The sequence below is a fragment of the Puma concolor genome, chromosome A1, assembly GCF_028749965.1.
Source record: "Puma concolor isolate L17-30 chromosome A1, mPumCon1.1.hap2, whole genome shotgun sequence".
In the NCBI taxonomy this organism is placed as follows: Eukaryota; Metazoa; Chordata; class Mammalia; order Carnivora; family Felidae; genus Puma; species Puma concolor.
Window position 1 is genome coordinate 30,767,474 of NC_141667.1, and position 16,424 is coordinate 30,783,897.

The following is a 16,424-nucleotide window of genomic DNA, read 5'->3' on the forward strand; positions in this document are numbered from 1 at the left end:
CAGCAGAGCTCCAGTTTAATTTTTTCCTCTTGGTTAGCCAGTTGCTGTAACACTTTTTAGTTGGATGATCTAGTTTTCCTCATTGAATTGAAATCACATCGTTACACACACTGCACTTACATATGAATTTTAGCCAATTTATGGGCTCTCTCTTCTGTTCTATTAATTGGTCTGTTCAAGTAGCAGCACCAAACTTTTCATTGTTGTAGGCCTTCCTACATTATTCTTCTCATTATTCTTCTTAGTAAAAACTTTCTATTTTTATAGGTATCCATGACTTTACTCTAAGTTATCTAGGAAACACCTCCCCCCACCTCAATTCTTGGTAATATTTTTACTGGAATTGAGTTATATTATATATTAATTTAGATAGTTTTACAATATTGGTTCTTTTTAAAAAAATTTTTTTTAATGTTTATTTCTGAGACAGAGAGACAGAGCAGGAGTGGGGGAGGGGCAGAGTGAGAGGGAGACACAGAATCTGAAGCAGGCTCCAGGCTCTGAGCTGTCAGCACAGAGCCCGACGCGGACTCGAACTCACAGACTGAGAGATCATGACCTGAGCTGAAGTCGGTCGGTCAACTGACTGAGCCACCCAGGCGCCCCTACAATATTGGTTCTTTTAAACCAAAAGCAGGGTATGTCTTTCTACTTAGTCACATCTCTTTACCTCTCAGTAGTATTTTTAAGTTTTCTTTAAATAGATCTTTCACATTTTTATGCCATTGTAAAAAGAATCTTTTCTTCTGCTGAATTTATGACTCCTCTGTATATATTTTGAATATTAACCCCTTATTGGATAGGTTATTTGCAAATATCTTCTATTTGGTAGGTTGTCATTTAGTTTTGTTGATGGTTTCCTTTGCTGTGTAGAAGCATTTTATTTTGATGGAGTCCCACATGTTTATTTTGCTTTTGTTCTCTTGCCTTAGGAGACATATCTAGAAAAATGTTACAACTGATGTCACAGAAATTATTGCCAGTGCTCTCTTCTAGGATTTTTGTGGTTTTGGGTCTCACATTTAGGTCTTTAATCCATTTTGAGGGGTGTGTGTGTGTGTGTGTGTGTGTGTGTGTGTGTGTGTGTGTGTGTATGGTGTGTAGGGTGTGTAGAAAGTGGTCCAATTTCATTTTTTTGCCTGTAGCTATCCAGTTTTTCCAACACCATTTATTGAAGACACTGTCTTTTCCCCACTGTGTATTCTTGCCTCATTTGCTATAGATTAATTGAGCATTGAAGTGCGGGTTTATTTCTGGGCTCTCTAGTCTGTTCCATTGAACTATGTGTCTGTTTTTGTGCCAGTGCCATGGTGTTTTGATTACTACAGCTTTGTGGTATATCTTAAGATCTGGTGTTCTGATACCTCTATCTTTGTTCTTTTTTCTCAGGATTGCTTTGGATATTCGGGGTCTTTGTGGTTCCATACAAATTTTGAGATTATTTGTTCTAGATTTATAGAAAATATTGTTGGTATTTTGATAGGGATTACATTGTATTTGTAGATTGCTTTGGGTAATATGGACATTTTAATAATGTTTGTTCTTCCAATCCATGAGCATGGAATATCTTTCCATTTGTTTGTGTCATCTTCAATTTCTTTCATCATTGTTTTATAGTTTTCAGAGTACATTCTTTCACCTCTTTGGTTAAGTTTATTTCTAGGTATATTATTATTTTTGGTGCAATTGTAAGTGTTACTTTCTTAATTTCTCTTTCTGGCACTTTATTTATTTGTGTATAGAAACACTAACAACTTATGGGGATTAATTTTGTGTACTGCAACTTTACTGAATTCATTTATTACTTCTAATATGTTTTTGGTGGAGTCTTTAGGATTTTTTATGTGTAGTATAATGTCATCTGCTAATGGTGATGGTTTAACTTCTTCTTTACCACCATGGATGCCTCATTTCTTTTTCTCGTCTGATTGTTGTGGCTTGGACTTTAGTATTATGTTGGATAAAAGTGGCAAGAGTGGGGGTGCCTGGGTGGCTTGGTCGGTTAAGCATCCGACTTCGGCTCAGGTCATGATCTCACAGCCCCCGCGTCGGGCTCTGTGCTGACAGCTCAGAGCCTGGAGCCTGTTTCAGATTCTGTGTCTCCCTCTCTCTCTGCCCCTTCCCTGTTCATGCTCTGTCTCTGTCTCAAAAATAAAATAAAAAATGTAAAAAAAAAAAAAAAGTGGCAAGAGTAGACATCCTTGTCTTATTCCTGATCTTAGAAGGCTCTCAGTTTTCATCATTGAGTGTGATGTTAGCTGTGGGTTTTCATATATGGCCTTTATAATTTTGAGGTATATTCTCTCTAATCCTACTTGGTTGAGAGTTTTTATTATGAATAGATGTTTCCCAATTTAAGTTATCTAATGTATTGACTAATAGTGCCAGAACAATATTAAATAATATCATGGTTGCACACATCTTTTTCTTGAACTTTAACAGGAGTGACTCTATTAGGTTAAAATACCTAATTGGCCTTTTTGTAGGTGAAAAAAAGTCAAATATTGGCAATTTCATATTGTTCAATTTAACGATACATCTCCATGAAGCATAACTTTTGAAAACTCACACATGCAAGACATTAAGGATGAATCCATATCTTTCTCTTCCATTTATTTATTCAATAAAGATTTATTGAACACCTGTAATATGTCAGGTACTGTTCTAGGTTATGGGGATACAGTAATTTTTATGGAACTTATATTCAAGTAGGCAGAGACAGACACTAAATAAATCCATAAATTTTAGATGGTAGTTAGTGCAAAGAATAAAACTAAAATAGAGATAAGAGGATGTAGCAAAAAGGGTGCTATATTTTAGCTATGGTGATTGGGGTAAAACCTCTGCTAAGTGATTTTTGACTTAAATGAAATGAGGGAGTAAGCCGTGTAGATATCCAAGGGAAGAGCATCCCATGCAAAGAAAACACCATACAAAGACCAGAGGTATGTTTATCTGAAAGAGATGCTGAATTTTATTGGATTTGTTTATTATATTTCTGTGGAAGTGATCATATGACTTTTATACTTTGATCAAGAAATACAATGAACTATATTACTGAATTTCCTCATATTAAATTATCCTTGTTTCTTTGGTATGACCCTAACATAGTTATGGTTTGTTCTTTGTCACGTGTCAAACTGGGTTCATAAAAATTTTGTATGCTTTTTCTATGTATACTCTCAGACTGTTTTGAATACCATTAAATCTATCTACTCTGTAAAGAGTTGATAAAATTCTCCTGTGAAAGTGTCAAAACCTGGTGCTTTTGTGGAGGAGAGGTTAAGTAGCAATTTCTTAATTTTTGGCTTTCTTTTCCATCCCCTCATGATAAATACTCTATTGGGATTTTCCTACTCTTCTGAGTCTGCTCAGTAATTAGTATTTTCTTGGGAAATCATTCATCCAGATTTTTAGTTTTAAATAGAATTAATTGAAGCAAAAGTTCTTTTTGTTTTTTGGTGACCGTTAACAAATGATACTTTCCTGCATTGTAGGTGACTTAGTTATATTTACAGTTGAATAATGTGCTAGTTTAAATATTAGCTCTGTAAAGTGGGGAGAACAGGTCATGTCTTTTACACTACATGTGAGGAGACTGAAGCTTGCAGTCAAGAGTGATTGTAGCTGGAGCCGCACTTCAGCTCTCTCCATCCCTAATCTCATGAGCTTTTCAGAGGACTGTGCTCTCTCTTGATATATACCCTTCTGCTGTTGTGTTTTGCTCCCATCTCCTTCCTTCCACCCAATTTTGTCACCTTCCATTTATTGCATGCTAACTAAGTTCATGGCACTGTCTGTGGCATGTGATTCGTTAGCCAGAATTGCAGTGCTATTTCTCCTGTGTTCACCTGCTAGAGTATACTGTTTACTGCCAAGTGGCAAAGTGTTCGAAGGGAAGCTAATATTTAAAAGGATCTTTTCGTAAAGGTCACTGTAATTGAGAATGTGTGTCTGGTTGTTTTTCTTCGCTGCAATTGACTTCTGTCAGTGATGAAATGAAGATTTACTGTATTTCCCTTTATCACAGAAGAGCACAATTAGACATTACCTAAATCTCCTGGCTTGCACATGAACAAGGCATATACATACCTTTGTTCTCCAGTGGTGATCACAAAGAGTCTTTGAACACGTCACCTTTATTGGTTGAGTATTTGCATTTCGTTCCTGGCACCAGCAATGTAATAGCCATGGAAGTTTTAAAACACAGCAGGATCACAGAGGCCTCTTGTTCAGCCACACATGGTCAGATTCAATTACAGTTTCTTGTTAAAAGAAGTGGCTGGAGAGAGGGGGGAGGAGCTGGCTGGAGAGTGGGTAGGATATAGATCCAGAATGCTATTAGCTTACACATCAGACAGGGATGGACGTGCGTGGGAGCCTGGACCCTGGCCAGTAGCCTGCCAGCCTGACAGCTCTGTCAGCCATGGTCACTTTTCTTGCCAGAGAAGCTGCCATTATTGCTGGTTCGGTAGATTGAATCTTCAACGTGCATGTCTTGTCGGATATGGGATACATGAATATGTGTGTGTATTAAAATATCATTCCCATCCATAAAGGATCCATTTAAAGTCATGTTAAATCAGTAGGCAATATTTAAACAGGTTCTTTTTGGGGCGCCTGGGTGGCGCAGTCGGTTAAGCATCCGACTTCAGCCAGGTCACGATCTCGCGGTCTGTGAGTTCGAGCCCCGCGTCAGGCTCTGGGCTGATGGCTCAGAGCCTGGAACCTGTTTCCGATTCTGTGTCTCCCCCTCTCTCTGCCCCTCCCCCGTTCATGCTCTGTCTCTCTCTGTCCCAAAAATAAATAAACGTTGAAAAAAAAAAATTTAAACAGGTTCTTTTTTTTTTTAACGTTTATTTATTATTGAGAGACTGAGAGACACAGAGCATGAGCAGGGGAGGGGCCAAGAGATGGAGAGACACAGAATCTGAAGCAGGCTCCAGGCTCTGAGCTATCCGCACAGAACCCGACGTGGGGCTTGAGCTCACAAACCACGAGATCATGACCTGAGCCGAAGTCGGACGCTTAACCGACTGAGCCACCCAGGCACCCCTGAAGAGGTTGTTCCTTAAGTGAGTAAAGGTTTATATATTATTTGTGTCAGGAAGAGACATAAACCCACAGAGGAAAATGTAACTTTTTTCCTGAGTTATATTTAGGTAACTGATCATCCCCGTCCACCATATTCCTATATAGAGGTCAGCATTTCTCAAAGTGGTTTTGTAGACTGCCTTGTGTCAGAGTCAAGGGTGGGGGTAGGGGGTTAAAGGTACAGGTTTCTAGACTGCATCAAAGACCAACTCAGTTAGACTTTGTGGGCTTGGGACTGGAAATCTGCATCTTAAGAAGTTTCTCAGGTGATTATTTTGCACACTAAAGTTCAGTAATAATACAAAAGTAATTATTTAAAATAAACCACAAATGATTCACCCTTAGAAAATTCAAATGTACAGAGTAGATTATTCTAATTATACAGGTTTATACTGAAGACAGATTGCTTACATAACCAAATAATTTCCCCCAGTTTTTTTTTTAAATAGCAAGCTGCTGTGGTGTATTTAATATATAAATTATTTTACCAAATATATTCTACATACAACTTTTTGAAAACATACTTTTTATATGAGGTGAGGAACACCTGATAGCCAAAGCAAAGGGTGTAATAATAATGACATATTTATTATACTTACACCATGCCAGCCTTGTTTAAGAACTTTGTATAGATTCATTTAATCTCCACAACATCCCTATGAAGTAGGTGGTATCATTGTTCCCATGTTATAGATGAGGAAGTTGAGGCTTATAACTTGACCAAAGCCACACAGGTAGCAGGTGGCAGAATTGGGATTTGAATGCAGAAGTCTGGCTTCAGAGTCAGGCTTCTGCTTTTGACAACTGTAGTGTACTGCTTCTCATCACAAAGCAACCAGTAATTATTTAAAAAATTGACCAATAGGGAAGCTGAAAAGACTATCGTGTGAGCCAGCATGGCATAGCCGAACATGAGACTAAGAATCAGAAGTTCTGAGGTGTTGTGCTCCCTCTGTGCTTTACTTACACTCGCTGAGGCTGTTTCCCTCTCTGGGAAGGAAGAGAGCAGGGCTGCAGTAACGCTGGCTATAAACGTGAGCCTGGAGAGGGTACTGCTAACACCTGGGTGGCCCCAGGCCTGCGTACTCTTCAAAGATTTTATCCTTCTGACTTGTTTAACTATTTAGTGATAAGGCAGGTGGTGGTGATTTTAGAAGGCTCTTTCTGTTTTCCTTTCCTCACTGTCTTTCTGTTTCTAGTTGCCACAGGCTTCACATTTGTCCCTTTTTCCACCCTCACTCGTCTTTGAACTCACACACCCAGCATTATGAGTTAGTGTGCCCTATTTAATGAGTCTGAGATATGTTTATGTAGTTTCCAAAATATTATGTGTTCAGTTTGTGAAGAAAATAGAACATTCTTTCTCTAGAAACATCATGTTGCGTCTCATCTTCTTATGCATCCTGAATATTAAAAAAAAAATTATCTTTGATTAGCTCTTCACCAGAAAGAAGGGACCATTTCAAGTGGAATCTTTTGGTCAGGCCCTTTATTTAATCTTAATAATTCTGCAATTGTGATGACTGGGTCACAGTTCATCTGGACCGTATTCATTCTAACAGGGTTAACAAGTGTGTCAGATTGTCAAGTCATGGCTATAATTGACTTTGGCTTTGAGGTTTTCCTTCATAATAAACAATGGGCCCTGAGCCAAAAAAGCTTGTGGTTTCCACTCACATAGTGATGACTAAATATTACGAGTGATTTCTCCTCATCCTCATTCTGTGACCCTGGAGCTGGCTTTGAATGAATCATATTAGAAGAATATCTGTAATTAATGAGAATGTGACCTGTGGACTTGCCATTGCAGCTGAAAACATTCTGAGATTTTTCTGTGGCCTGAGCACTAAAAAAGGAGCATAGAAGGCCCAGGTTGGAGCTTAGTCAGAAGAGAAAGGACTGCTCGCGGACACTTTGAATCTCTTGCACAAACAGTGCACTGCAGAAATGCCCTCATAAGAGTATTGCAGGGGGAATCTGACTGTTCTACACAAAATTCTTCTGGGCAGAACCACCAAAGGTGGGATTCAGTTTTTGTTGGGCTTCCAACATTTTTCTGTTAGAACACAGTTGCTGGAAAAGACTCACTTTGTACAAATAACTTTGAGAATTCAATTTAAAAAAATGTCCCAAGGGGAAAATTATTCAGCACAAAGTATCATCTAATCAGAATTTATAGATTTGAGAAAGACATTTGCTTAAGATTTTACATTTGCTTCATGAAATATTAACTATTAGCAAATGCAGAGTTTACTGAAGCTAAAACAAAATAAAACAAAAAACCTTTCAGCCCCTCTCTGATTAGTTTATTTAATGATTAGTAATAATAACCATGTTGATATGTAATCTGTTCTCCTTTTCTTGGTAAGTCTAATAAACAAGTTGACATATACAGTCAAGTGAAAAATGTTTACTGTTCGCAAAGTGAGTTAAACTGGAAAACACAAGTTTCACATCAGCCTTCCGTAAGCTTAAGTTTTCATTTAATACTTAGGAAAATGGGTAAGTGTGGGCCACAAACCAGTAAAATAGGTAACCTGAATAAAGCTGATTTCAATAAGGTGGATTACTCTGCTCGTGCTCACTGAGGCTTACCGTGTTCCCACTAACCTGTTGAGCAACTGTGGTGATTATACTTTTGGCTGAATGGAATGTTCCCCTTACCTCCTTTTTCTTCAAGTCAGCCTCTTTATAGGCTTTTGTTTTGGGCAACTTACATAAATCTCCAGCCATGAGGCTGAAGGTTTGAGTTGACAATTTCCTGTCTCTTGAGAAAGGAGGTATAGAATCCTGTAGGAACTGATTTAATAGAACACAGGTAATGGATCGGTAATGGAAATGCTTTTTCAAGGTGGTGGAATATATTTCTTGCTCATTACTTATTTATATTTGTATTTCCTGAGTTCCTGCCATGTGTTCAGGCCCATTTGGTTTGATTTGTTCTACTCTTCCTTATGGAAGCACTCAACAGAGTCTATATTAAAATCAGTACACAAATTCCGTTTCTTCAAGCAGCCCAGAAAGGAATCCATTTTTGTGGCCAGTGACAATGTGAATAGGGACTTGAAGTATTTTTTGTTGTTGTTTATTTGTTGGTTTCCTGTTGGTTTTAAAAGCAGGGATTTCTGGACCAACTTTTAAGTGTTTTCAAATCCATTAACTTTTTTTTTGAATGTGTCATTTTACTCCTGCTTGACATTGTTGATTTATTTTTATAGTAGTTTTCTATGCCAAGGGAAAATTAGGCCATCCCCCAGGGAAGACATCTTTTGGTTCTATTCCTAACTCTGTTTAATCATCTCTGTTTCTCATTGTCTTAAAAAGTAGTGACTGAAGAAATCAGTTTTAAATGCCCTAGATAATCCTGAATTGAATTTTTTTTTTTTTTTTTGCTCTTTCTCATACATGAGTTTCCAAAATTTTTCAAAAGAATAACTGCTGGAAATAAATTTGAAGATAAAAATTGCTGAAAAGACAGAATAGCTACAAGATTTAAAGCTATAATTCTCTCACTTTGCTTCTATAAAACACTGGCATTCTCTAGACAGAGGTGTTCAGTGTACTCAACTCAAATACTGTTGGGTTTTTTTTTAATTTTTTTTTTCCAACGTTTATTTATTTTTGGGACAGAGAGAGACAGAGCATGAACGGGGGGGGGGGGGGGGGCAGAGAGAGAGGGAGACACAGAATCGGAAATAGGCTCCAGGCTCTGAGCCATCAGCCCAGAGCCCGACGCGGGGCTCGAACTCACGGACCGCGAGATCGTGACCTGGCTGAAGTCGGACGCTTAACCGACTGCGCCACCCAGGCGCCCCTCAAATACTGTTTTTTTAAAGAACCTGGTCTTTATTCAGCATATAGCTTTTATGGAGGGCTCTGATTTGTGCCGTAAGAATGTTGGTATGGGGGCAGGTTGGATTGGAACAAGGGAAACTTCTGTCTGTGGTCCACATCTCTGTTCATCTCGTCATGACTAACCCCCAAGAAGTAAAGACTGCTCCTTTACTTCAAGGTGGGCCTGTGAGAGTGCAGCCTCGAACCCCATGCCTGCGCCCAATCTTCAGTTGCATCATCCAGGGCCAGCTTCTCCAGAGGTGAGAAGTACTTTCCCACACTGGAGGAAGCTCATTGTGTTTAAGAGCTGATGTTAAGAAGACAAATTCTTACTTCCCAGCCTAGATTCAGAGCCCTGCTTTGCCACTTTCTTTCCCAAGCTGAGAGGGAAGGTGCGGTCCAGCAGCCAGTACTGGCTCATGAGATAGATAAGCACAGGAATTGAGAGCAAGCACTTAGAAAATTGTGTAGCAAGTTGATATATGTTTGGAATCTAATAAAAATTTGGGTCAGCCCTTTGCAGTCTTTTTATTTTTCTAGAAGTAGTATATTTGTCTGCAAGGGATTGGAAATTAGAAAACAAAGACTAGCCTTGTACCACGGATGGTTTGAGAAACACTGCTCTAGGCAGGACCCCAGATTGGAGGGTAAGACCTTCTCCAGGGTACCTCCTGTTTATTCTAGAAGTGGGTTCATTCTTCCTTATTCCCAAGTCCAAGGAGTCTGGTTCGTTCTTCTTTTTTTAATAAAAAAAAAATTTTTTTTTAATTTTGGTAAAACACACATAAATATAAAATTTAAGCTCTTAATTATTTTTACGTGTACATTTCAGTAGTGTTAAGTACATTCACATTGTTGTACAACCAATCTCCAGAATTCTTCTCATCTTGCAAAACTAAAACTCTGTACTCACTAAACAGCTTGTCCTTTCCCCTCTACCCAGTCCCTGGCAACTGCTGTCCAGCTTTCTATCTTATAAATATGACTACCTCAGTACCACATATAAGTGGAATTATACAGTATTTGTCTTTTTGTGACTAGCCTATTTCAGTTAACATAATGTCCTCCAGGCTCAGACGTGTAGCATATGCCAGCATTTCTTTCCTTTTTAAGACTGAATAATATCTCATTGTACGTGTGTGCCACATGTTATTTATCCGTTCATCTGTCCACGACACTGAGGTTGCTTCCGCCTTCTGACTGTTCTGAATAATGCACGGAACATTTATTAATCTCTAATAAAATATCATTTTAAGACCCTTCTTTCAATTCTTTTGGGCATATTTCCTGAAGTGGAATTGCTAGATCACATGGTAATTTTATTTTGAAATTTTTGAGGAACTGCCATATTTTTTTCCCTAGAGGCTGCACCATTTTGCATTCCCACCATCACTGTGTAAAGGGTCCCAGTTCTCCACATCCTGGCCAATACATGTTATTTTCTGGGTTTTGTTTGTTTATTTGTCTTTTGTTTATATAGCCATCCTAATGGGTGTGAGGTGTTATCTCATTGTGGTTTTGATATGCATTTCCCTACCGATTAGTGATGTTAAGCATCTTTTTATGTGTTTGTTAGTCTTTTGCTTGTCTTCTTTGGAGAAATATCTATTCAAGTCCTTTGCCCAGTTTTTTCTTTTTAATTTTGTTAATGTTTATTTATTTTAGAGAGAGGGAGACAGAGTGCGATCAGGGGAGGGGCAGAGAGAGAGAGAAGGAGACAGAATCTGAAGCAGGTTCCCGGGTCAGAACTATCAGCACAGAGCCTGATGTGGGGCTCGAACTCCCGAACCAGGAGACCAGGACCTGAGCCAAAGTCAGACGCTTAACTGACTAAGCCACCCAGGCACCCCTCCTTTGCCCAGTTTTTAACTGTATTGTTTGGCTTTGTTGTTGTTGTTGTTGTAGTTATTGTTGAGTTGTAGTTCTTTATTCTAGATATTAATTCCTTATTAAATATATGATTAGCAAATATTTTCTCCCATTTCATAGGTTGTTGCCTTTTTAGTCTGTTAGCTGTGTCCATTGATGCACAGAAATTTTTAATTTTGATATAGTTCAATTTACCTGTTTGTCTTTTGTGCTTGGGCTTTTGGTGTCTTATCAAAGAAATCATTGCCACATCTAATGTCATAAAGCTTTTCCATAATATTTTATAGTTTTTGCTCTTAGGTTTAGGTCTTTGATCCATTTCAAGTTAATTTTTGCATCATGTAAGACAAGGGTCCAGTTTTATTTATTGCATATGGTACAATTTTGCCAGCACCATTTGTTGAAAGGGGCCTACTTCCTACACTCAGGTATTCCCTACCTGGCCAACAAAATGAAAGACAAAGTGCTAAACAAGCATTGCTGGGAAAATTTGGGTAGTTTATACCTTGATTTTGGCAACTGGGGGAAGGAAAGCCTGGCTATTTGAAAGCTAAATGTCATGATTTGATGTTGCATATAGAGAATATGGTTGTTTTCCAGCAACACTGTTATTAGTTTTAAAAAATGGAATTTAAAATACTAAATTTCATGGAGTTTTGCAAAGAGACCATCCTACCTTCCAAACAAACTCATATCCCCTAAGTTAAAATACCTAGAAAGGACAAAGGAAACTGTATGGTCTGGTAATTCAAAGGGGGAGTCTTAAGTGATCCTGATATAAAGATCTACTCAGTAAATTTTGCTGAGTTTAGTGCTGGGGGAAAAGATACCTCCTCTGAAAAACTAGTATTTTTCCTTTTTCTTTTTCTTTATCTTGGCCACTGGGAAATTGAGTGTTATATTATTATGTTTACCCTTTCATTCCTTTGTTATTCACCTTCTACTCAGTTGTTTTGATTTTCTTTATAAGTCCATGTTATTGAAGTATAATTTATGTCTAAGGCAAAATTCACCCATTTCAAGTCTTGACAAATGTATGCACTTAGGTAATCACCACTTCAGTCAAGATTATAGAACATTTCCATCCCCACAAAATGTTCCCCATGCCTCTTTACAATTATTACCCCCTTTCTGCCCCCTGTGAAGTAGTTCCATTGATTCTACACCCTTCAAGTTAGCCACCAACCTGCCAAAAATACCTTTGGGAAGCAGGTAGAATATGAGAGTAACTACTTAAATGAAATAGTCTTTTTAAGCTCTCGGCTCTATTCTTCCTGTAATCTGTCATTTAATTTTTCTTCATATCCAAAATAAACACCATTACAATTTCTTAGTACTGAAGTCTCACTGCGGCTAACTCTGAGCTGGTGTCTTCAGAAGCACTGCCAGATACCGTTACAAGACTGTTATTTTTTCTCTTTAGAAATTAACCATCTAGGGGTGCCTGGGTGGCTCAGTGGGTTAAGCATCTGACTTCGGCTCAGGTCATGATCTCACGGCTCATGGGTTCAAGCCCAGTGTGCTTTGGGCTCTGTGCTGACAGCTCAGAGCCTGGAGCCTGTTTCAGATTCTGTGTCTCCCTCTCTCTCTGCCCCTCCCCTGTTCACGCTCTGTCTCTGTCTCAAGAATAAATAGACATTAAAAAAAAAAAAAAGAAATTAACCATCTAATCCAAAGGACTTTTTAAACCAGACAGATTTGTTCCCATATGGGTTTGCCCATCCCTAAGTGGTCCACAGCTTTGCCAAAAGATGAAATATGTAATGAGTACCAGTTGCCATATTGTAGCATGTTAGAAAGCCAGGGGTCCTGCTTTCTAGTAATTCAGCAACTCATGACCTCTGAAAATCTGCAGCTGTTTTTGGAAATGTTAGAGCTGTGACTTATTTGCAGAGGTCATGACAGTGTCTTGAAGTGACAAGAGGTTGAACCGACTGGATTGTGTATGGGGACACCTTGGGCTCGAGGTAGGTGTGTGGGTCACTAGAGAGACAGGAGTTGTAACTAACTTATGCATGAGGAATTCCAGTACATGGCTTGCATCAGAACAACATGAGCTTGAATGTGGATGGTATATAGTTCTTCCCAGGATAATAAATAAACAACAACAAGTAATGTCGGGTTTTAACCCTGTTTTTATTTGTCAAAGAAAAGGAATTGTTGTTGTCATTATTTAAAAATTCTGGAATTACCATGATGTAATGAATTGAATTCAGGATGAAGATGTGAGCTAAAATAGATGATCTTCAGGTACAGTGTTTCAATATTTCCTTGTAATGTGATAGAGCTGTTTTTAAAGGGAAATCAGCATGACCAAAAGAAGCATAAATTATAACCACTTGACATATTCTTGAAATTATTTTCTGTGTTAATGGTATAAAAAGGAAAGTCCTTGAACCAGGTATGTTTACAAAGCACAGAAAGTCCTAATGCAAAGATTGCTTGAGGTACTGTGTGCCAGTATTAGAGCAATGATACTCAGTGATGTATCCTAAAATGCTTGACATTTCAATGCATGGGGTGGAGAGAATGTCCATTTGTTTTGTTTTTTAGTTTTGCTGGCAGTGCTCAAGTTACTATATATCTTATCTCTTATTTTAGACTCATTAAATAAGAAAGCTATTATCTCAAATTCTCTTGTTCATGTGCACCATAATCACGTGTATTTGGACTACTTAAGTCCAGGAACAACCCAGAGAGCTGTAAATAAAAATCATGTGTATTCCTTTTTCTCTGAATTTTTTATTATTTTTTTAAAGTTTATTTATTTTGAGAGAGAGAGACAGTCGGCGGGGGGGGGGGGGGGGGGGGGCAGAAAGAGAGAAGGAGAGAGAGAATCCGAAGCAGTCTCTGCCCGCACAGAGCCTAAAGAGGGGGTTGAACTCATGAACCGTGAGATCAGGACCTGAGCCAAAACCCAGAGTCAGACACTTAACTGACTGAGCCATCCAGGTGCCCTAGATCATGTGTATTTTTGCTCGGTGACTATAATTTGGCCTCCCAAACAATCCCAATTAGCCTGAGTTTGAAGGAGAGGGTGGTTATGGATGTACGAGATTGTACTGAATTTGATACATTTTCATTTTATTTAAGAAAAGGACAGCATACATAGTCTGCTACAGAGAGAAAACCTTTAAAAGAATCGACTCTTTTGTTGAACATAATTAAATTTCCATTATCTTTTTCTTTGCCAGAAGTTTAATGATTAATACTTAATAATTAAGATGTAATTGATTCCCCAAATGTGCTTCCACTTGATGAAAGTAGCAAAGGTCTAATCTAATAAACACTTGCCAACTAAATTTTTCCTCTTTTCATTAACTTTCTTTTAGGACTCAGCCCAAAACCATGTTTGCCCAAGTTGAATCTGATGATGAGGAAACAAAGAATGAGCCCGAATGGAAAAAGCGTAAAATCTGAAGACTCTCACGTGAAAGCTATTTGCATGAGGGGGAGGAATATTGGACAGGATTTTTTTTTTTAATGAAATAAAAAATGCATTTTTATGAGCAACTTTTGTGCTTTGCATTATTGAACCATTCAAAAGATTGGTGGCTACCCTTCACTACAGTTGTCCTTACATATTCTTAACTACAACTATGAAATCTGTAATATAAATGAGAAACAGATTCTTAGCCTATTACCAAGTGCTTTAGGTATTTGGAAACTTTATTTAACAGTTATTGGTCTTGTACAGATTCTTATAACCTTAGGGGAGGGGAATGTACATAGAGACAAACATGTGTCTTGAGCAATTCTAGGAGCATAATATGGAAATAGACATCAAAAAGTTTAGTATTTCTGTATAATTTCACCACAGTTGTTTACATGATTATAAGTAATTAGGCTGAGTTCAGGCTAAAAGCATTGCCGTACTAGGAAAGAACATGTATCTAATTATTCTTGAACAACAGACTACAGTGGTTAGGATTTAGGAAGCAGGCTTTGAAGTCAGACCCATGTGGGTTCAAACCTTGGCTCTGCCCTTTACTGTCTGGGTCACCTTGGGAGTTCTTAAACTTCTCTCTTCTAGTCTCAGATGATGATAGCACCACCCTCATAGATTTGTTACAGGATTAGATGAGACGCTCCTTGTAAAGTGTTTAGTATAGTACCTGGCATGTAGTAAACATACAATACATTATTTCCTATTTTAAAATAGAGCTAGGGGCGCCTGGGTGGCGCAGTCGGTTAAGCGTCCGACTTCAGCCAGGTCACGATCTCGCGGTCCGTGAGTTCGAGCCCCGCGTCGGGCTCTGGGCTGATGGCTCAGAGCCTGGAGCCTGTTTCCGATTCTGTGTCTCCCGCTCTCTCTGCCCCTCCCCCATTCATGCTCTGTCTCTCTCTGTCCCAAAAATAAATAAAACGTTGAAAAAAAAAAAATTTTAAAATAGAGCTAATGATACCTACTTGGCCTGATTTTTATTCCTATTAAGTTAGGAAAGTGTAGAAATGCTTTGTATATGTAAGAGCTATGTAATTAGAAGATAGTAAAGAATCATTCTAGGGGTATCTGGGTGGCTCAGTTTGTTAAATGTCCAACTCTTTTTTTAAAAAAATTTATTTATTGGGGCGCCTGGGTGGCGCAGTCGGTTAAGCCTCCGACTTCAGCCAGGTCACGATCTCGCGGTCCGTGAGTTCGAGCCCCGCGTCAGGCTCTGGGCTGATGGCTCGGAGCCTGGAGCCTGTTTCCGATTCTGTGTCTCCCTCTCTCTCTGCCCCTCCCCCATTCATGCTCTGTCTCTCTCTGTCCCAAAAATAAATAAAAACGTTGAAAAAAAAAAAAATTAAAAAAAAAAAAATTTATTTATTTTTGGGAGAGCACAAGTTAGGGGAGGAGCAAAGAGAGGGGAACAGAGGATCTGAAGTGGTCTCTGCACTGACAAGCTGACAGGCTGACAGCACAGAGCACAATGTGGGGCTTGAACCCGCGAACCGTAAGATCATGACCTGAACCAAAGTCAGACGCTCAGCTGACTAAGCCACCCAGACACCCCAAATGTCCAACTCTCGATTTCAGCTCAGGTGTTGATCTCAGGGTTGTGAGTTCAAGCCTCGTGTTAGGCTCCATACTGGGTGTGGAGCCCACTTAAAAGAAAAAAATCATTCTATAAGATCCTTGTGCTTTTGTGACTGGAAAACTAAAACAAAGGTTGGCAGTTTGTCCAAAGTAATAATGAGTCAATAGAGTAAAATTCTGTGGACTGGTTTCACACAGACCTGGGGTAATTTTGCATGTCAAATAGTCCCTGCTAGAAAATTCAGGAGTGTTTAGTCCTCTTGCCTTCTGCCCTCCTGCTCTCATTTAGCCTAGTGAATTAAATAATAATAAAAATGAATGATGATCCAAAATGTGTGTTGGAAAGTTGCAGGCCTCACATACCCACCCCCTCCCAAAAACCTTTTTTTTTTTTTTGAGCTATTTTCCTCAGTGTCTTTGTTCTTTGGTTCTGTTTTTTGTTTTTTTTTTTTTAATTTTTTTTTCAACGTTTATTTATTTTTGGGACAGAGAGAGACAGAGCATGAATGGGGGAGGGGCAGAGAGAGAGGGAGACACAGAATCGGAAACAGGCTCCAGGCTCTGAGCCATCAGCCCAGAGCCCGACGCGGGGCTCGAACTCACGGAC

The 16,424-nt window shown here is 38.8% G+C and overlaps 1 protein-coding gene across 1 annotated transcript in view; it reads left to right on the forward strand.

The window, feature by feature from the left end:
• The window catches only part of WDR70 (WD repeat domain 70), a 305,807-nt gene extending 291,497 nt beyond the window's left edge, over nucleotides 1–14,310 (forward strand). Inside the window, exon 18 of the mRNA XM_025923710.2 lies at nucleotides 14,130–14,310. Coding sequence (XP_025779495.2) covers nucleotides 14,130–14,217 — 88 coding nt within the window. The 3' untranslated portion in view covers nucleotides 14,218–14,310. The remainder of the gene's footprint in view (nucleotides 1–14,129) is intronic.
• The last annotated feature ends 2,114 nt before the right edge of the window (nucleotides 14,311–16,424 follow it).